Source organism: Amblyomma maculatum, chromosome 10 (assembly GCF_055883805.1).
Source record: "Amblyomma maculatum isolate TAMU_Amacu chromosome 10, ASM5588380v1, whole genome shotgun sequence".
NCBI lineage: Eukaryota > Metazoa > Arthropoda > Arachnida > Ixodida > Ixodidae > Amblyomma > Amblyomma maculatum.
Genome location: NC_139353.1, coordinates 22041336 through 22062481, shown reverse-complemented (window position 1 = coordinate 22062481; position 21146 = coordinate 22041336). Strand labels below are relative to the sequence as shown.

Here is a 21146-nt window from a genome sequence, read left to right as displayed (position 1 = left end):
TATGAATTATAACAAGCCACAAAAGTGGCTATATTTTGGTGTGCTGAGCAGTTGACTGGTTAAGAACGCGGATTGGCCGATAAGGTGCTTTTTCAGTGACGTTTTTTTCGTCATTTACTCATCGCTGTCACGTGACGCTTTGGTATAAAAATGAAATGTTGGCAAGTGAATCATCTCGGTTGAATGAGCGCAGCTGTTGATTTGTTGTGTCTGGTGGTACTGGTGGTGTGCTAAACCCGTGGCAGTGGTGCTTACACGTGAACTGTCTAGCATGAGTCTCCAACGTCGGTAGCATTTGTGAGCAGGGCTATGTCCTCCATAAGTGCTCAGTTAGCGGAGAAGCCGACGGAAACGCACATGATTCATATCATACCTTGTGTCAGAGGCGCTTTCCACAGCTGTTTTGTCAAGCTAGAGAACTTGTGAACTAGAGAGGAGCTGATCGCAGTCATGGATGGTGACGTACCTACTTACAGGCGCAATTTCCGCACCACTTTAGCGCTACATAGTGACCAGGCACCGCTACTCCGCGAGGTCGGTGCTTCAGAAACCAGTGGTGGGCCACCTGTGTCTCGAAATGTGACAATACGAGCAGCTGACGATGTTGACAGCAGTGTAGACGATCCATTGCTTGCACCAGGTTCGCCTTTGCCGTTTGTGCTGCCTGTCGATAGGTGAGCATTTCTACCAGATGGGAACAGTACTCGTTGTCTTCCCTGCAGAACTTTGAATTGATGCGATCGATGTCAACGCGCTGATGGATTTTATTCTGCCGGTGATATTTATTAACCGAGTTGGACCAGTGCTCGAAAGTAAAGGACAAGTGCACCTGTCATACAACCTGATTCCCGCGCGAAAGTAAAAGGAGGAAAGAAAAATATTTGAAGCTGTAGTAAAGTTCGACCTAGAATTAGTTGATAATAGCACGATCTCTGATGGGATTTGATCCCTGATATGAATGAAGCTTCACCATTTCTCCAACAGTAGCTATCTGGAAATATTTTTGTCGAGTACTGAGTCAAAATACATAAACTCGCTGTCATAGAAGTCGCTTAATTTTTTCTTCATATGTAGCCCGCAAAAAGCGTAGTGCTTTTTTGTTCGTAGGACCACAGCTCTTTAGAATCGTGCTATTGACTCAAACTCTGTGAGGTAGCTGTTAGATGTAGGTGCACTCAAGCTCTGTAATTTCCTGTGGCGCCTTCTGCTTTATTAATACTTTGCTGCCAAAGCATGCTGTGATAGACACATCAAATTAGTCAGAGTTTAGCATAGTCTGAAATGTGGCTCACAGCTGCAGCGTTTCCGCATTTCCTTGCAGCTGTTGTGACCTGTGTGAGTGTATTTCTTTATACACATTCATTTTGTTTGCTTTAAAAAAGATACGAAAGTTATTTGGAAGAATCATTCGAGTCCATCTCATATTTATATAATTCAGATTCAGCATGCTGATTATAGAACTAGTATCTTCATTAGAAACTTCAAATTGCTGCCTGTGAACCCTGGTGTCCATGCCATGGTAACACCATTTTTGAGGAGTAAGTTTGAGGATTCAATTCTTAAATAAAAGTTAAGCAAGGCAGTGTCCTCATTACAGAAATATATGATTACAAATGTGGTGCTGAGCTCAGATGTAAGTCACCGCTGATTGAACAGAAAATATTTCCGTACTCCCAGAGGATTAATTGGGCTCTGTAACATATTAACATAGTTTCTGATGTCACAGTTGTACTTTTATTGGTTAATTCTTATCTTAAGCAGTCATTATGCAAGCAATTCGGCACATTTTAAAGAGTCAGTGCTTACAAAACAAACAAAAGCATGCACCGACAATGCTACACTGGAGCTGCCATAAAGTGCTTGGGCATCCGTATTGGTCCAAGTTTAAGTGAAAACCCAAAGGCAAAGTGGGTTTGTAATATGGAAATAATTACTCACTACCATCTGCCCAAAGCAAGCTGACAGCTATGAAGAAAGCTAGCGGATTGCTCAGAAAATTTGTAGTGTAATGAAAATTAGTCCCAGTCTGGGGTTCGAACTGTAACCAGCACCGCAGTGGAACAGTTGCTATACCGATTGAGCTGATGGGGATGGCTAGCATGTAATAGGGCGAGAGGTGAGTTGAGTGGATGCTATAATCATTAATTACTCCTTAATTAGGCATACATCTCTGATAAATAAAGTTCTGTGACTTTCTCCACAATTGGAAAAAAAATATTTCAAGGAGAGATAAAAATTTCATAACATTTAGACATCTATGGTTTTCTGCTTTTATTTCACATGCCTAGTTCGAAAGGGTAATATGCGAGATTTCAGTGCATTTCACAGGCAAGGCATGTGAAATAAACATAGAAAACAATCCATATGATGCGAAGTAATTACTCACTATAGTTGGATACAACTCAAGTCTGCAGTAACCACCACATACAACCCCTCCATGACAGAAAGTAGTCCACTGTTGAAGCTCTTCTGTTTACCTAAATTAAAACCTAAGCATCAGACCAAATTACAGGTTCAAAAATTTTCATTTGTCTGGCTTGTTTGGTATGGTCAAATTTCAAAGTCTAATCGCATTTACTGTTCAGTGGAGTAATACACATTCCACATAAGATGACCCATAGTTAGCAGCACCTGATGTTTTTTTTCTTTACATTGTGTCCTACCATAGCGTCCCTCCACGTGCAGCGGTTGCCCTACCATAAACTTGTGGCGGAACGTTTGGGTTTGTTAACCTTCACTGGCAGCTTGTAAATCGGCCACTAAAATGCTTATGTCATGCCCGATAATATCACAGCGCTGCTTATTGTGCTAGTTACAGCATGCTGCAGGGATTTGATTTGATTCGGTTGCACCCATATGCATTGCTGTTAACATGTTAGCTATAACAAACTAAAAGAATGTGGCAAAAGTGGTCATTATTCGAACTAACCTTTAGCTAAAGACAATTCTTATGCTGGCCACTGCAGCTGAAGGTATGGTGAGGATTTAGCTGAAACTGAATAGTTCAAAAGTCCGGCTTACTATCACTCTGTGTTTTCACCACCTGCTAATGTCACCTTGGTACCTCTAGTGACCTCCAGAATTGTTTTAACTGCTACTTTTTGCTGTCTTGCATGCACTACGAGGAAAAGTTTGCTATGCGAAAAAGTTTGCTTTTGTGGTTTAGCGTCCCAAAGCGATTCAGGCTATGAGAGACACCGTAGTGGAGGGCTCCGGAAATTTCGACCACCTGATGTTCTTTAACGTGCAGTGACATCGCACAGCACACGGGCGCCTAGCTTTTCGCCTCCACCAAAAAGCGGGCATCGGGATTCGATCCCGCATCCTTGGGCACAATAGTCGAGCGCTCAATCACTGCGCCACCCCGGTGAGGTACATGCATGCGAAAAAGGTTTATTCGGCTTATGGTAGGGTATTTTGGGTTCATGTTCTGAAGCAACACTCCATTTACAGTATCAAAAGACTGTATGCCCCAGAACAAAGTTAAACTCTTGCACTGTTTAACTGTTTAACTGTTGCATGCTGCTGAATGGTGAATATGCATATCAGTGGCCAATGTTGTTTGTTCATATGAAGGGGCATCTCTCATAATTGTGAATCGCATCAAATGCTACGCTGTGGGTACATCCAAGGATATAGAAAAATGAGGGGAAGTACCCATTGGCTCATTTTATACAAGACTATAGCTGAAATATCGTATTTTGCCAGACACTGTTTGTTGGTGCTTTTGTAAAGATATTTTGGTGCACAAAACAAGATTTTTTAGCCTTGGGCTCATCCATCAGACATCCCATAACTTGGCCATGAGCAGTTCATGTAGGCATGGTTAAATCACCGCTAGTTACTGATGAATTCAGGCCATAGTAACATTGCTTCACCAGTTTACCAAAATATGTGCCAAAAGTATAGATAGTCTGCACTCAACTTTTTTGTTCCTTTTATTGAGTTGGATGCAGCAAGAATCATACTCTTGGAGTTAATCAAAATGCATGGTTTTGTTGGGGATGTTTTTGGCCATTTTTAGTCGTCCCATGAAGTGTAAAGTGTAGAGTCATAGACTCTCCCACTTGATCTCACCAAGTGGAATTTTCGGCCTCCAATACATGGGGCCGTATGTCGTTTTTAGTACAGAGGTCCATATGACTTTATCTTTACTACTGTTTACTGCTGCTTTATCTTCTGAGCACCTTATGTGACCATTGTTATCAACACGACGTTGAGTCACGCACATAACACTTGGGCATGTACGTTTGGTGCACAGGAATGCTGAAGTCTTTCACAAAAGTGCTATACACTGGGCCTAACAATATATCGCTAATTTTTGTTGTAGCCTGTTCACTGAAATATTCAGATTACAAAAGGGCACCAAACGTGAAGCTCAATGCTTAAGTGTGGAGAATTCGATGTGGAGAATGCATCTTCTGGCCCAGATCAAATTACTAACAAAGTTGAGTGCATATTTTGTCAGCGTAAAATTAAAGACAGGACTAAAGGAGAAAGACAAGGGACAAACGCTGAACTTCAACAGTTGAAGTTCAGCGTTTGTCCCTTGTCTTTCTCCTTTAGTCCTGTCTTTAATTTTACGCTGACAAAATATGCACTCTACTTATCAAGACCAACTAGCCCGTCTTTCTACGTTGACTAACAAAGTTGTTTTCCTGTTCGGATGACCATTCAGTGAGCAGCCTTGGTATTAAGCGCTTGAGCTAAGGTCAGGTATAAAAAAGCTGGAAAACTGCAGAAAGAGAATTAATGCTTAAGCCCACAAAGGAAATGCATTAAGCAATTTAGACCTAATATCACTGATATGAGTAGAAATACTTTCCAAGCGGGTAATTCTCATTGACAGCAAGAATTCATTGATAATAACAACCTCCTCCTAAACTAACTTTTCGATCTAAGCCCAATTTATCCACTCAGGACATTCAATAACAAGCGAAGGGGAATATCCTCAATTACGTCAGTAAATCCTTAACCAAAGAGGTACTAGCCTTGAACCTTAATGGAGCACTTAACAACATCAAACACGGATCCATACTCAAAAGCTTACTGGAGATGGATGTGGGGAAAAGACTTACAATTATATAAAAACACAGTTATATAAAAAACTTTCCTCTTTGGTTGGAAAGGCATTATAAACTTGCTTCCTTCAAGTAACCCCATAAGTCTAGGAACAGAGGAAATCCACAAGGGGCAGTGCTATCCCTACTGCTATTCACCAGAGAAACTAGAAGCAAAACTAGAAGCATAAGGTATGCTGGTAATGTCACGATCTGGGCTAACGAAGGCTAAAGCTGTGCAGCACATAAGTCGAAACTCAGTGAAGGTCCCAGTATTACTGTTTAAAACCTTTCTGGATCTCTATGATGCAAAGTGTGTTTTACGGTGGTAAAGCAGATAGCATGATACAAGAATGTCAACAAAATCTAACCATTAAGACGATGCTTCATCTGGCTTTGACCTTCAACACCAGCAAAGGCTTGGTGAGCAGGCCTGAACAGCTAAAATGGCCATTGAAATCTTGCAATAAGTTACACCGACTACATCTTGTGTGCATTTAATAGTCCTTTTTTCAGTCATTCATTCTTGCACAATGCTTTGGGCCTTGTTTTTTTTCTGTATGAAGAGACGGTTAGATTGATTTTTAGTTTTGTAATTTTCTATTTGTGGTAAGGATATGCATTACTAAAGCTTTGTAGTGTTTATTTGGTTTTAGCTTGCATTTTGCTAAAAAATTTCTCACATTTGCATTATCATTGCTACTCTTTCCTTATTTATTTGATAGGTATTACTTTGTTAAGAATGTATTCCTTCTGCTTGGAATGGTTGTCATACTCCCTTGGAACTTCACTACAAATGCAAGTGATGTAAGTTTTCGTTTACACTTCTGCTTCATTTTTTCATGTGGATTATTTCTCGAGCTAACAGGAGGTGTCAGAAAATTGTATCTCGGTGAAATTCATACTGCCAATTTGGTGGTGGCTTATGTCGTTATAGCAGCGTAGTATGTGTTGAAAGGGACACCGAAACTTAATCCCAAGTAAGTTTGGACAATTATGTTTCAGCAAAAAATAGACACCTTACTGAATGGAGGAAATGGTGCAAGCCTCAAAAGTCACTAAACTGTTTTCAAAACTTAGTAGTGACGATTTTTTAGCAAGCAGATTCATTGGTTATGGTATTAAAGTTATTTGCAAGGAATTAAATATATATAGTACAAGAATTTCACTTTCTCTAAGAACATTAAATGCTACAGATTAGGACTATCTTCGACAAACCTCTAAAGGATTTGGATGGACCTTGATTTCGGTGTGTGTGGTATTAGTCTCGGTGGGATGACATTTGTGTGTCTTCTCATTTCACGAACAGTTCTGGATGTACAAGTTCAGAAACATCTCTGCCCCGTACGACTACAGCTTCACACACAAGACTCCACTGCAGGCCCACATATTTGGTGCCTTCTCTGTGGCCAGCACATTTCCTTCACTTGTAGCCGTCTACTTGGGGACACTCTTCAACCACAAGTGAGAGCAGATTCCTTACAGTTTCTTCTTCTTGGGCGTACTTTTTGCTGTCAGTCTGTCGACAACATGAAAGGTTTGTTGGCCAAGGGTGGGATTAGCCTTGCGTTAAATCTGCCCACAATTCCTCCTCCATAGCGGCACATTAGAAATAATAATACAAAAGAGTTTGTGGCACAGTCCTTTGACTTGTCCAGGCACTCACAGGGGTCGAGTAGCTATGACCATCTGAAGTCCTATTCAGATTCCTCAACAAAGTACATAGCAGGAAAGGGGGGGGAGGCATCGCTTGTTAGTTGGGTAGGGGATCTGGCACATTTAGTTATGCTTATAAGTTGCACTATGTAGGCTTTTAAAATGCTCTTTGAGACCTTACATTAGGGATTGGTAGAGTCACAGCCAACTACCATACTTTTTTGTATTGTTTGCCTGGAGTGTTTGTGACAAATTGAGACATTGGTTGTTGTTGTCATATCCACTTTCTGAGTTTTGGCAGGGCTGTTGCAAGTCATTCTCAGATATTGTGAATTTGATGTATTTCACTCCTAGCATGCAATGTTGTGGAAGCTGTCCAAACTGGTGCACATGCGGAAGCGCGCGCTTGTTGAGACCTCAGTAAGAGTTAGGGCGAAAACACGATGTACAAACGGAAATGCTGGCCGTAGCAAATCACAGAACATGCTTATTCTCGCAACAAAGGATACCTTGTTGTGGGGTAATCTGGCATTCAGTTATACCCTCTGATCGAGCTTAGTTTTGAATGCTCTTTTTCATGTTGATGGCGGACAACGTTTTGGATGGAAATGTAGATAGTTTGGATGGGCATGTGAGCTGTAGTAGTGTTGCATGCTAAGTGTCAAACAGAGTGTAATCAATGTGACTAATGTGCCCTGTGAGACACATGACTGTTCTTGTTGACAAGGCTTATTTTTGGTGGACCAAGTTTTTGCCAAGTTTTACTTGGTGTCAATTCCGCCTCTCCTGACTTGTGTTCACTTTTTTCTTTTTTAGGATTAGGCAGGAGACTCGCAACATTCTGGGATTCAGCCTCTGCATTGCTTTCTTTGTTGTACTCACAGCCTTTGTGAAAGTCAACACTGACAATTGTAAGAGTTCCGGCATATTTAAAAAATTTTGCCATCGGACCATTTTTTTGGGGTCAAAGGCTGGGCTTCCTGCCATGTTGTGATGAAAGGAGCATGGTGCAAAGCCACAAAGATGGTGGAAGAGCTCAAGGATCACAAATTGCTCCCCCCTTCTGTTTGATCCTGTGGGCTTGCACTGCTTACATTTATACGTAGTATGCTTGTACCAAGTGTTACTTTGCGATTCCTCTTTGAAAGGCAGTTTTATTCATTGCAATTCGTTAAATTTGCTGTCATTATCCACCAACATTTGTTTAAAATACCACCAAAAATAACAATGGGCACTCTAAAATTATATATTTCCCTCACATACAAATTGATAGCACAAGCAGTAATAGAAGATGCAATGCCCTCACTTGGATGTCCTTTTCTTCTGGAGTAGACTTTATTGGGTTCATGTGGATAATTATAGCAGTTGTGATAATAAAACTTCAAGCATTTCATGCTTTGACATCCCTAAGATCTGTACTATTTATGAAATCCATGACAAAATCCACCGTTCTTTCGTTTTTGCCATAGCAGTTCATTTCAGCACCTGCAATATCAATAATTTCGAATGGCCTGAATTTTTCTTTCATATGGCTAGCACTGGCCCAAAACCTGTATTCAATTTCCTTTGTCTTGCTTGTGTTGTGCTAATAGAATTTCTATTCAGTATTTACAGTGTTTCCTTTACTGCATGTGCTATATGTGTGCATGTGTAATAATCGTGTGACATGATACATTTTCATGTTCCCAGGGCAGGTCGAGTTCTTCATTCTCTCAGTGGTCCTCGTAGGCCTACTTAACAGTGAGTGTTTTCATGCTTTCTGCCTTTGCCTAAAGCACAAATTGAAAGAGGCCTGTATCGATCTGTAGATAAGCAAATGAATGCTTTCACTGAGAAGGGAGTTTTTGTTGAGGAAGTGTCGCTTGTCTTTGGCCGATTCTTTAAGTAAACTGTGGACGTTGATACTGAATTTCTGGCGTGGATGCCAGAAGTGATGCTTCACTGCCATTCTGATCAAAGAAGTGGCGGCAACCAGTCATTCTCAGAATGGGCATCCTGAGTTTGAATTGAATGGCAGAACAATTTTATCAAACATTAATTTTTTTTTTACTGCCAGGCTAGTGCTAGCATACCAAGGAAGGGCAGGCAAATGAATTATTACTAATAGTGATCATTAGACAACAGAGTTGTCTTTGGTGTTCCCGTAACTGCATTGCAATCGGAGCAACTTGGCATGTGTGACCAAGAAATATGGTGTTTGCAAAACTAGAACCGTGTGCTGAAGACCATGCTGTGTGCGCAAACAATGAGGTGTATCCGTATTGTTTTTCAAATTCTGGAGGGAAAAAACATACTTTTGTTATCACCATTGTTGCTTCACAATGACGTGGGCTGTGGACATTTTAACACACATTCCAGTCGAGCATGGTACATGAGTGTTGTAAGATAGCAGCTATCTCCTATGTGGGCTGAGTAGACTGGGTCATGTTATATCTTATTATGCGGTCAATGACACTGCCAAGCTCGGAGACTCGTCTGGCTTTAAAAAAGTGGGCAGTACTGGAGTACTTAAATGGAAGAAACTGGGAGGCCTGTTTGCATATTGCATTGGTGCTCATTTCACACAGATTCGTGAACTAGTTTCATGAGGCATAATTTGCTATGTACAAGGTGATATCAGTCGTCCTCTTTTTTACCTGCTATGGCAGCTTTGGTTTTGGGAACATTGTTGTTTTCATTATAATGGTGCATTTGCATTGTAATATTCTTATACTTGTTATTTCAAGGTTCTGCTTTTACCAGCATTTCAATTTCTCCTGTTTCACTCTGGATTTTGAAAAGTAGCTACTTTTGAACTAAAGCCAAACATTTTAATACAATACCATTTTAAATTCTCAACTGTTTTTACAAGAGACTCTAGGATTGGATAAACAAGGAAGTGAATTGGGCTAGTTGATATTTGCCTCATTGAATTCAGTTGTCTTTTGAAGGGAAAATACTCTTGCTTTCTTGCTTGTTTGATCATGCGAGCCTGACCTCGGTTTTCTTATTGCAAAAACATGTTCTTTTGTGGCTGAACAATTTTGTGAACTTCTTTTTGCTTTTTTAGTGTTTGTATCATGGCTTCAAGGTGGAATCATGGGCCTAGCCACACTCTTGCCTTCGGAATACATGCACAATCTAGTCATTGGAATGGTATGTGGATATTGGCCGAGAGCCTGTTGAGTTTGTGTCGCAAATTAGCACCTGCTCTACTGCCTTGAGTTTGTTTTTATGAAGTCAGATGTGTGCCTCTGAACAATGCAATAAAAGAATGAGAGAATTATTTGCAAACATCACGCATTACATATACAGTAAAACCTCGTTACAAGAGACACTCAAGGGACCCGAAAAACATGTCTCTTGTAAGCAAGGTCTCTTGTAACCAAATGTTCTAAAATCACTGTGTTGATCAGTTTACTGCACATCAGTATATAAATGCATTCACATGCATTAACAGGAAATTGTTCAGGAAGGCTTAAAGAAGTTATTCCTACTAGTCTGTATTTTTGTGAGTGTAGAGTGTATTCCTTCCCAAATTCTGGAGGTAAAGCACTTCACTTAGCAAGCCTTCCTGTTTCTCTAATACCTTTGAGGCACTCTTACATGCTTGTCACCCTCAGATGATTCACAAAGAGAAAGACATCAGGAGTCTAAGCTTTCATCTTGTGATCAAATTTTAAGTGAGGAGTTAAAAATGCTGGATGTCATTCATGCATTTTGATTTGCTTCGTAGGTAACAGTAATGCGATGCCGTTTTGACTTTCCAATCATGGGGAAGCACTCCTCAGTTCCTGACATACACAATAAAAAGGACACTGATATGGAACAGAATTTAGCTAAGGGAATCTGAAGTGCATCATGTACGAGTTGGTACATTCCAGATGCATTGCATGAGCACACCTGGGTTGTGTCTCTTGTAAATAGTGAAGAATTTGCTCCAGGGACCTGCAAAAGTTGTCCTTAGTAACCGAGTGTCTCTTGTAACCATGTCTCTTGTATGCAATGTTGTTAACATGACAGACATAGGAAAACCAACCAAACCATTTTCAAATGTCTCTTATAACCGAGTGTCTCTTGTAACAGTGTCTCTTGTAACAAGATTTAACTGTAGTTCATGCCATAATGCACAAATATAACGTGAAATAGCTCATTTCATCATGCACAGGAATGGTGTGAAGCTTAATATACAGTAAACTGAGAGATAACTACTATGTGTGTGGCACACTGCATAGGAAGTTAACAACAAATTGCATTTTGTAAAGCCTATCTTCGGAGAACGGAAATCGTGTTGGTATCAGGAATGCCTCACAAACGTAATTTGATGTCGTCTACGCATAGGACAGACGCACGTGTTTCATATAACTTGTTACTGAAAAATAAATATAAACCTTTTTATGAAATGCACAGTGGTATATACTCATAGTAAACCACATTTTAATTTCGCGTCAAAGCCAGAAGACGTAAGAAAAAAAACACATTTTCCATTATTTTACAATGAACACTTCTGGTCACACCCCATGCTGCTTTTAGGTCAACCAGCACAAGAATAATTTTTCACATATTTTTAATTTCTCTAGAAAATCAATGTGCTAAACAAACTATAGTTGTCAAAAAGCTTTGTCCTTAGCACAAACCATTTTAACCCTGTGTTTGATGCATAATAGCCCTAGTTGCTTTTGTGCCATAAAACTCAATATAACTAACTATCCATTACTAGAAGAGCTAATCGGAAATGAAATGACATGTGTGCACTTCTGGCTTTCCTCGGATTCCAGGCTGTTGGCGGCCTGTTTGCATCCATCCTGCAAATCATCTGCCTTTTGGGTCACACAGATCCCACAACGGCAGGTCTGGGCTATTTCCTCTGCGCCATCGCTGTTTTCATTGTTGCCTTGGCCTGCTTTGTCGCCATGCTCTACACGGTGAGCGTCGCTAGTGTCATTTGCTCTGCTTGGATTGAGAAGGCATAGTTTCACTCAATTTTCTGGTGTGAGCATGAAAGAGGAGCCATGTGTGTGAGTGCAGATAGGGGTGTCAATTAGTACTTGTGATTCGGAGTAGGTGGAAGTGCAGATACAAGTAAACAGCGCTGAGCATCATAGAAAAAAAATTCAGGGGAGCACATGAGTCATTTTACGTACAGCCTTTTGGCCACCCTGCTCCAATTTTAGCAATGCCCTTGATTCCTCTAGTGAGAGGCAGAGGGAAAGAAGGAGAGAGTGGTTATCTAGAGAGACTCTATCTCCTTACTATCACTGTCTATCACTATCATTGTCTGTCACTATTTACCAGTCGCTATCTCTGCCATCATCATCATGACTGTCATTGTCACTATCATCATTACTATCAATATTCTCATCACCACTAAATGACTTTAACCATCACTGACTATTACTATTTTCTTAATGGTGAGACAGAACCCCATCGATACCCCGCAGAATCTCTCGGACAGATCTTACCCACGCGAGACTTTCATCATGAGATAAGTAAGGCTTTCGCCTTAAAATTTAATGCAAGTGCGAGTGAATTCTTAGTCGGACAAACAGGGAAGCATAGAGTAGATGGACGAGGATGAATGGCTATGAAGCCTAATGCTGTGAAAGTACATGTGGAACTTCGTAGCCTTTCACAGCGAATGTAGTGCTCCTGTCACTGTTGGCTCTCTCTACCTAAGCCTGTGATATAAATCGCTGTCCATTCACTGGAGAGCGCAATATATGCATGTCCTCACGTGTGCTCAGATGTTTTCTGTCTTCTTCCTTACATCTGCAGGATTTCTTCATTCACTCCATGAAACACCCAGAAGGTGAGTCGAGATGGTTCATGTGCTTTGCCTACTTGTTGCCCGCTTTGTCTGACACCACAGGCATGAGGTGACGTCATATCTTTGGTCCGCCTATAGAGGAGGATTGATGACGTTGGCTTTTTGCCCACCTCTGATGAGTGCTGTGTGCTTTTTTTGGCTGAGAAATAAACTAGAGGTACAACTACATCTCCTCTGACATGAAAAATTAACTATATTTCTTTGTAGAAAGTTCAGCTTAAAAGCAAGGCACTGTACCAGATACTTTGCTTCGACATCATCATATCTTCTTAATGACAAAAGGCAGCATCATCTTGTGCTTCATTTAACTTGCAAATAGGGGACAATTTTTAAAGGGGCACTGCAACATTGTTTTGAACTTTTCAGGAAATCGATTGCTGAAATCATACCCAATATATATGAAAAATTTATTCTATATTTTCTTGCAAAGATGAGCTTTTCTTTTTTAGACTTCTTTTTTGTCTTTTTGGCCACATGTCAGGTCTGTCAATCCTCATTCATGCACGTGAAACTCCTGCGTGATATCCCGTGTTTCTGTGGCTAGCATAGCCACTGTAGCCAGGTATCATTTCCTGAATATGTCTGTGCTACAAATTGCAAATGCTGTTCCTTGTAAACAGTGTTGACGTTACTTTGTCTCCAACCTGCTTTATAAACTCTCTCACTTTTCAGTTTTGTTCTTCTTGCTCTGTTTTTGCAGTTTAATTAATGCTTTTTATTCTTTTGACTGGTTTCTACGGGGTGAATGGCAAAGATACGTGCCCACAGAAAATAGTAAATGTCCATTGTCTCAGCTGTACTGTTTAAATCATCAAGGCATGCTGCAATTTGAATACTTAAAATTTAAGAGGAAGGGCATGTGAAGGTGGCAACGGTGGTCAGGCGAATTGCGAGAACAGCACATGTCAGCAGGACAATACTGCTACACAAATGCATACGCTGTTGGTTCTTTCATTCTTGGTTCATGCATCACAATGCCAATGTTCTGGCAGGAAGCATCAGTGCTGACAGACTAGAAGTGCATCAGAAGATTGTGCAGGGCTAGTGAGAAGTTTTCAGACTGCAAGGTATATTTCCCAGCAGTATATCCTGTCCCATAAGATGCCATTAAAACTATACAAGCTCCCAGATGTGAAAATGATACTCCTCCTACCATGTAGAGAGATTGCAAGCTCGTTGGATGTTGTGGCTGCTGAACTATACTGCTCAAAAGCAGACCTTGGGCCATAGGAACTTGCGACGAACGCTATACATACTCTAGGCATGAGCAATGGGCAAACCAAAACATCACGGCTGCCAAAGAGTTGTGGTGCTGTTGTCAGATGCACCAGTTTAACGTGGAAATTAATGAAAAATGCACTGCCCACTTATACATTTCGCAAAAATCGATGCTGCTTTAGCAAATTTCAAAACGCTTCCTTTCATGGGAACACAGAAATGAGTGGCGGAGTTCTAATGCAGTATTCCTATAATGTTGTGATGACTGCCAGGAGCCAAGGCATAGCAGTGTATTGTCTTTATGTTTTAGAGTAAAGTGTTACTTTGCTTTAACACTATACTGTCATATTCACAGAGGACATGTGCATTTACGTCACATTTCTAGGCAAAAGCTGTCTGGAAGAAAATTAGTGCACGTTTTTCGTTACCTGTTCGTGTTTTTTTCTTTTGTTTTGCTGTATTGCATTCTAGCTTACTGCAGCCAAACAATATGCTGGAGATAGAAACAGTGCATTCAGTGTTCCTTTAGGTCTGCTTCAGCTCTCTATTGGTATACTGTAGCACTTATCGCCGTGACATGTTCAAATACAGTTTGTGCTTGTGTGTGTGTGAGAGCAACAGCATATTATAAAACAAACGGTATGGGGCACCTGATGAAGAAGCCTCAGGAAGGGGTCATTTTCCCTCTTTTAAATGTAGAACAATCACTAAATACCACCACCTCCTTTGACAGAAAGGACTGCAGCCTTAATGATCTTGAGAGTGTGGAAGCCATGTACAGCACTCATGTGAAATTCTTCATTTCTGCTTCGTGGATGACAATTTCATGGTCTTCTTCACTGCCTAACCACATTTTCCTTTTTACTTTTCAGCGAGCATTCAAAGCATGGTTACGTTCGGTGACCTTGAGATTTCAGTCTCGCCTCTTTTGGTATTGAGAAAGGCAAGTGCCTTCCTTTCTTCACTTGTTAGACACCCCACTGATGTTGTAGCTAGGCGACTCATTGTGCACTCTTCATTAGCCAGCTTCTCTTTTGAGTACTGTATTTGTTGTTTCTTATTTCTGAATTTGCCCAAAATTTGGCGCCTTGAGTTTGAGGGTAGGTGTAGACAATGTTCTTTTCATGCACTTCAAACTTTCAAAAACTGCATTGCAGTCTTGCCTGATTAATAGGACACTTTTGTTCCTGTGCAAAAAAGTCCATAATGCAAGTCATCCTCCATAGCAAATTAGGCAGAAAAATGTTTAAAGACATTTATATTATTAAGGTCTGTTTCTTTTCAGCGGTGAGCAATAAATGGGAGATTGAGCAAAATTGCAAGAAGCTGCAAGTGCATAGTGTTAATCGCAGTTATCTTTAAAATAATGGGGTGCAGTTTGAAGTGCCTAGTGCTCTATGAGATGCATGGCAGTTTTCGTTAGCTTGATGATGCACCTCTCTTACTATGACCGCTCACATCTCATAAATCGCTTGTAGATATTTGTTCTAATTTGGCTTACAGCTGCTGAATGTGGTTTTCAATGTAGTCCAAGCTGTAGAAATAGGTTTCTTCACAGCCATTCATGCAACATAGCGAATAATGGCATGTGTCTGCGTCGATTGAATGCCTTAGCATTTTAACATGTAAAACCACACACACACAATAATCATCGCTCAAGCATTTGCGACTTCACTTGGTAGGGTCTGACACATGAAATACAGAAAGGGTAAGATGCGGCTCAGTCAGGTGACATATTAAGGTAGGCAGGTGTTTGAGTTATAAAAGTCCATGAGAAAGAAAGGACATCACTACATTCTGTACAAACCATCCGAATTGCATATATTTTTACAGAACCCAAGTGTGCCATTGCGAAGTGATGTGACATCTAGAGCGTCTGTTATAGGAAATATTTCCTTGCTCTCATTCTGTGTTTTCTGTGCCTTCATTTTTTAAGACAGTGCTCTCATGACAAGCTGTGGTGTTTGTGCAATGCAGGTTTGGCCACAGGCTATGTCTGCCCTGTACGTCTTGTGCGTCACCCAGTCAGTCTTCCCAGCTATCACTGTCCTTGTTGTTTCATCAAACGTTGGGTCTGGGTCTTTGTGGACTGGTAGGTTGAGTGGACGGTACCACCTGGTACAATTTACATGTTTTTTGTGGCGTTCTGTATGCTTACTGCCTTTTTTCAGCATTTCCTCTGCATGCTCTGCATGCTGATTAACCATGTCCTTTGATATTCACACATTATCCTTCTGCTGCTGCTTTTTTTTTAACTGTTATTTGATCCCACATACTAAGCCCTTTAGGATAACAGTTGTCTTCTGTGATTTTCAGAAAAAACTGGTTTTGAATGTGCATCAGATAGTGTTCAGAATGATGTGTAACTCCCTCATGTTCAAGAACAATATGCAGAGCTTATGATAGAGACTGCAGAGACGCATAGTTGCCAGTGGAGTGAATTAAGGTTTTGCATTCAGGCTTTGCATTCAGGCCTTGCATTCAAGTTTCTAGATGCATTTGTATAATCTAATCGATCTGCACGAATTAAGTCAGCTCCTGTGATGTTTATATATTCAAGCGTTGCTTAGCTCTTTGCAGGTTCTATCAGTTTCTCTCTTTTGTAGCTGCTCGCATTAAATATATGAGCCTGTGTCACAGCTCCTAATGAGCTTATGGGCTATGTGCTTTTACTTCTACTTCACAATGAAAACATGCAACATACTTCTGACGGTTAAGTTTGGATGCTTGCTGTCGATATTGGATTAATGTTGAACTTCTCACAGTTATCCTTGGATGGTTTTCATTGACATTGAATTAGTTTTGAACTAATGCTACACTTGAGGAAGCGGAACTGTGGTATTTTGTGCCCATCGTCCTTCGAAGCCTGTGAATTTGTTTGTGTGGCATGAGTGTGCATACTATAAAAAAATCTTCTTTATGTATTTTGGACTCAAGGAATGCACCGGAAAACACCTGATAAAAATGTACACGTTAAGGCTGGTTTCAGCTTGGAGTCAAGCTGTTTCACCCGCTTTAAGTACAGGGAAGTGATTACTTTTTACTATGGAAAATGTTGTCGCTTTTGAAAATGTGGTGTTCGACTGTTTATACCCTCCTGCAAGCTTTTCCTTTTTGCTGTTGAGCTTTCATGGTCCTAACTAATTTGCAAGACACTATGTGTATGTACTGTCAAAGGGGTGTTACTCTTACCTAGGCTATGAAGAAAACAAGGGATTGCTCAAGATAAAACAACAAAAACTTTATTCTGTTAACTCATGTGTCCAGCTTGAGGAGTGTCTTGCCATTAGGGTTGCAGGTGCACTTGCCATTTATGCATCCATGTCGTGCTCGTGAAATGAATCTTATGCACAGCAGCGAGCTTTTCGTCTATTTACAGGTGGCATGCATGAGCAGACCAAAGAGAAAAGACAAGCTCTTTGCTCTGATATTGCGCTCTTGCCTCTTTCAGGGAGGTTTTTTCAGCCTGTTTGCTGCTACTTGCTGTTCAACACTGGTGATCTGTGTGGAAGGATTGCTTGCTCCTATCTGCCACTGGTAAGGACTTTTTTTGTTCATTTCAAATCGATAAGAAGGTAACAACAACTAATCCTTCTAAGAGGGCACCTGCATATAATGTTGATTTGGTTTCTTTTTGAGTGATAGCCATGTTGCATTTAGTCTTTCAGTATGGGTAGTTTGCCACACTTGCAGCCCTTTGCTAGTTCTGTTTGAAATATTGCTGCATTCCTTTTGATTACTGCAAAGCTGTCATGTAGACAATGTGTAGGGGTCCTGCAAGAAGCTGAAAATGAGTGCACTGTTTTGCATTTCAGGATGAAAGGCACGAGAAAGTGGTGTTGTTCCTGTCCCTGGCACGCACCATCTTCATCCCCCTCTTCATGCTCTGCAACGCACACCCTCGATACTACCTGCCTGTCATTTTTGACTCTGACATTGCGTTCGTGTTGCTGATGACTACATTTGCCTTCTCTAATGGATACCTGCTCTGTGCAGCCATGCTGCAGGTCTCCAGGTTAGTCAGTGTGTCTTCCTTGTTCTTTTAATAGTGATGGTTAAATTGTGCTGCTGATATGCATGCAGTTTGGGCTGTGCCCGTTGACACAAGTTTCAGGATGACAACAGTGCGTGAAATTCCCTGGCAGGGGTAATCTGTGCACAATGGGCTGAATGTTAAATGTTCCAAACACTATCTTGCGCCACTATGATGGTACAGACTTGCTCGCCCTAACCGCACCCTAGAGCACGAAATGCTTCCCGCACATCACCAATGGCACAAAGGGCAGTCATTCAGCATGCACCGTGAGTAGTGTGAGGGTGACCAGAGCATAAATAAATATCTTCAGCCATAAGCAGGTCTGCAAAAATGCATCTCTCATGCTTTTGCTTTCAGGTTTTGTTCGAAAATATGAAGTTTGGAAATTATCTTCCTTTGTGACCCCGTGACATTTGTATCACAGAGATTTAACTGTATATAATATTACATATTGTGTGTGTAAATTGATGCCATAAGTAAAAAGAAAACTGGTCCTTAACACAGTAACAGTTTCGATGATCATTGTGCAGTAGGACAGAAACTTGGTTGGTTTGCTATGTTGGAGAAATATTAACCGGTGTGCTGCAACATATGGCTTTGAAGGTAACTGTGAGCAGTTAGCATGGGTGAAAAACCAGCCGGTTACATAAGGTTGTTCTTGATATTTTTTATTGGGTACCTGCATCTCGCTGTAGGGCATTACAGCAAGGGGGCTACATATTGTTACGTGGCGGCAGGCTGATGAAAACAGGAGAATAGAGATATGATGCTCGATGGTCGCGAGATGACGTTTAATGGAAAATGTTAGCGGGCCTAGCGCGAGCGCTCCTGCCTGCGCCACTGCCCTCTTCTTCGTCGTTGCTCGTCCGTAACATGACCCGGGGCCACCGAGCGATCGTCCCGATTGTGAACGAGGAAGTTTACCGATGGTGATAATTCCATGGCATGATGATGAGCGTGTCTGGATGCTTGAAGAAGAAGAGGAAGGAGGAAGAATAGAACGGCTTGCCGGCACAATGATTCCTGAAGAACCTTGGCCCAGGACACACTCGGGCCACGCATTCCCACGACTCAATGGCGAAGGCCAAGGAACGCGCCGCATGGCATAGGCAGGGGAGGATGTCTTGAAGTGTAGCGACGTCTTCGGTGGTGGGGTCTTTGGTCGGTACATCTGGTCAGTGGGGTCACATATGGTCGTTCGGGTCTCTTCTTGTGTCTTGTGGTCATGTGTGGCGTCTCCGGTCAGTCTCTCCTTCGTCGTGTCTTGTGGTTGGGGCGGGGGGACGGCAAGGCCTTGCTGGGTCCGGCAGGCTGGGGAACAGCCATGCGATGCCTCCTAACCTTCAGCCGACGGCGCAAGGAGTGGCACGGCACCGAAGCTCTGGACCAGGATGAGGGGTGATGATGAAGTACCTCGCACCTCCAACCAAACCGCTTCTTCGTCGTTGCTCGTCCGTAACAATATGTCAAGTACGACTTGACATGTTAATTCAATGCATTGTAAAAAGCATCATTGCATCGAATGTACAGAGTGCTTGACGGCAAACTGTTCAAGTCTCGGACAGTTCTAACAAAAAAAATTAACTAAGGTTTAGCTTTAGCTAAACCCGGTAGGTTGCGTAAGCAAAGCCGACATAGCTTCTCTTTCTGTTATGTCTTCTTCTTTTTCTTCTGTGGCGTGGTGTGGCTACCGACCGGGTTTACCTGATGGCTTGAAAAGGGGCTCCATCTGCGGTCTCTCTAAAGGTCAAACGTGGTTACCGGTCGGGTTTACGCGACGGGCTGAAACCCTGGCGTAGTATTGCTTATGCAATAAAAACAAGTAGCGAAAGATGCCACCCCTACAAAAAAATTTCTTGACCTTCAAGTCATGGTCCAGTCGAAGGTGACTATTATGCCATGTCACACGAACCCGCAGTTCCAGAGGTTGTAGGAGGTTGCATATTTTAGCAAAAACATGGACAAAAAAAAAAAAAAGGATGACACAGGACAGTACACTGCTGCTGTTAGAGTGACATCCAGTTGCAGTACTCACTGGCTTGAGCAAAACAGGCAAATGACTGCACATATTGTAGTCTGACTTTTTGATTGCCAAACAATGGTCACCCATATACATAAGCTGCCACAGCCACAGCCCTTTATTAGTTATACTTTTTTTTTTTTTCAGTACTTAGCTTTACGAGTATGTCATCTCACAATTGGAATATTTATTCTCTTGTTTTGGTGTGGATTTGAAGGAAGTCTCGTATGCTAATTGCATTTGGTGGTACAATAGCTGAATTCATTGGCGCTAACACAATTTTGTACTTCACTCTTTCAGGAAAGTGGAGACCTACCTCCAGGAGAGGGCAGGATTTCTCATGTGCTCAGCAATCATGACAGGCCTCACCATAGGAGGCTTCCTGACTGTCCTTCTTGCCAAGCTGCTTTGAGACCAGGGCCCTTAAAAACATTGACTTGTTGCTCGAGGCATGCCTTGGACCAGTGATTTCTTGTGTTTGAATGTCGTGATGAGCCTAGTTACAGACTTAGGACAACACCTTCATTGGTTGCTTAGAGTGCATTCCATGGAAGCAGTGTTTTAGTTCCAAATACACTGTGGAATCTCCCATTCCTCACTGGATCTTGGAACAGTGGTACTAGCTAGCGGACCTCACTGAGGTTTTTTTTTTTTTCCCAAGTTGGAAAGTAGCAGTACACTCACATATTTATGTGTGTGTGTATGTGTTTTGCTTCCTTTATCTTGGAGACAACGTAGCTCACTCTGCTTGCTTTGGATTTTTGGAGGATATTTGGATTAATTTTATCACGAGGGACGGTGATGAAAAAAGAATGACTTTGTTCCTGTCTGTTTTCATTCCTCGCTGCCAACACTTGTGGGTTTTACTGCATTTGTTTGAGTGTGTAGATCTGCTGTTATAAAACCTATAAACAAGAGCACCCTGCTAAAATTCCAACACTGGGATTGCAGTATCAATAAATAAATAAATAAATCATGAGAGCTGCCCTTGTATATTTTTATCTAGTAATTGTCATAGTGGGATGCCTTCAATCTTAATTGGAGATTGTGCATTTGTTATTCAATAGCCATTATCACATAAAGTGCCTCGTGTGTTTCATTACAGAGATCTGTTGTTATGAAGCCTATATAAACAAGGAAGAGCATTGGCAGCTGCTCTTGCATTTATATTCTGTCTGTTAATTATTGTAGTTAGATGCCTTTTATTTTAAGTGGAGGTTGCACACTTGTTAATCAAATTGCCAACATCTCGGGAAGTGTAGGAGTGCCTTCTTCCTATTTGAAACTTCCGTTTCTAGTAGTGTCAATTACAAAGCAAGGCACTTACTGCTCTATTCATTATTCATTTGG

General features: G+C 41.4%; 1 protein-coding gene across 1 annotated transcript; it reads left to right on the top strand.

The window, feature by feature from the left end:
* Nucleotides 1–129: 129 nt before the first annotated feature.
* On the top strand, nt 130–20711 carry LOC146175822 (equilibrative nucleoside transporter 3-like). Its single transcript, XM_084582174.1, has 13 exons — nt 130–674; nt 5786–5867; nt 6370–6524; nt 7533–7627; nt 8406–8456; nt 9766–9851; nt 11474–11620; nt 12471–12504; nt 14613–14683; nt 15718–15832; nt 17192–17277; nt 17556–17755; nt 20097–20711. Exons 1-13 carry the CDS (start codon nt 451–453, stop codon nt 20206–20208), a joined length of 1458 nt encoding a protein of 485 aa, XP_084438300.1. The 5' UTR covers nt 130–450; the 3' UTR covers nt 20209–20711.
* Nucleotides 20712–21146: the final 435 nt, after the last annotated feature.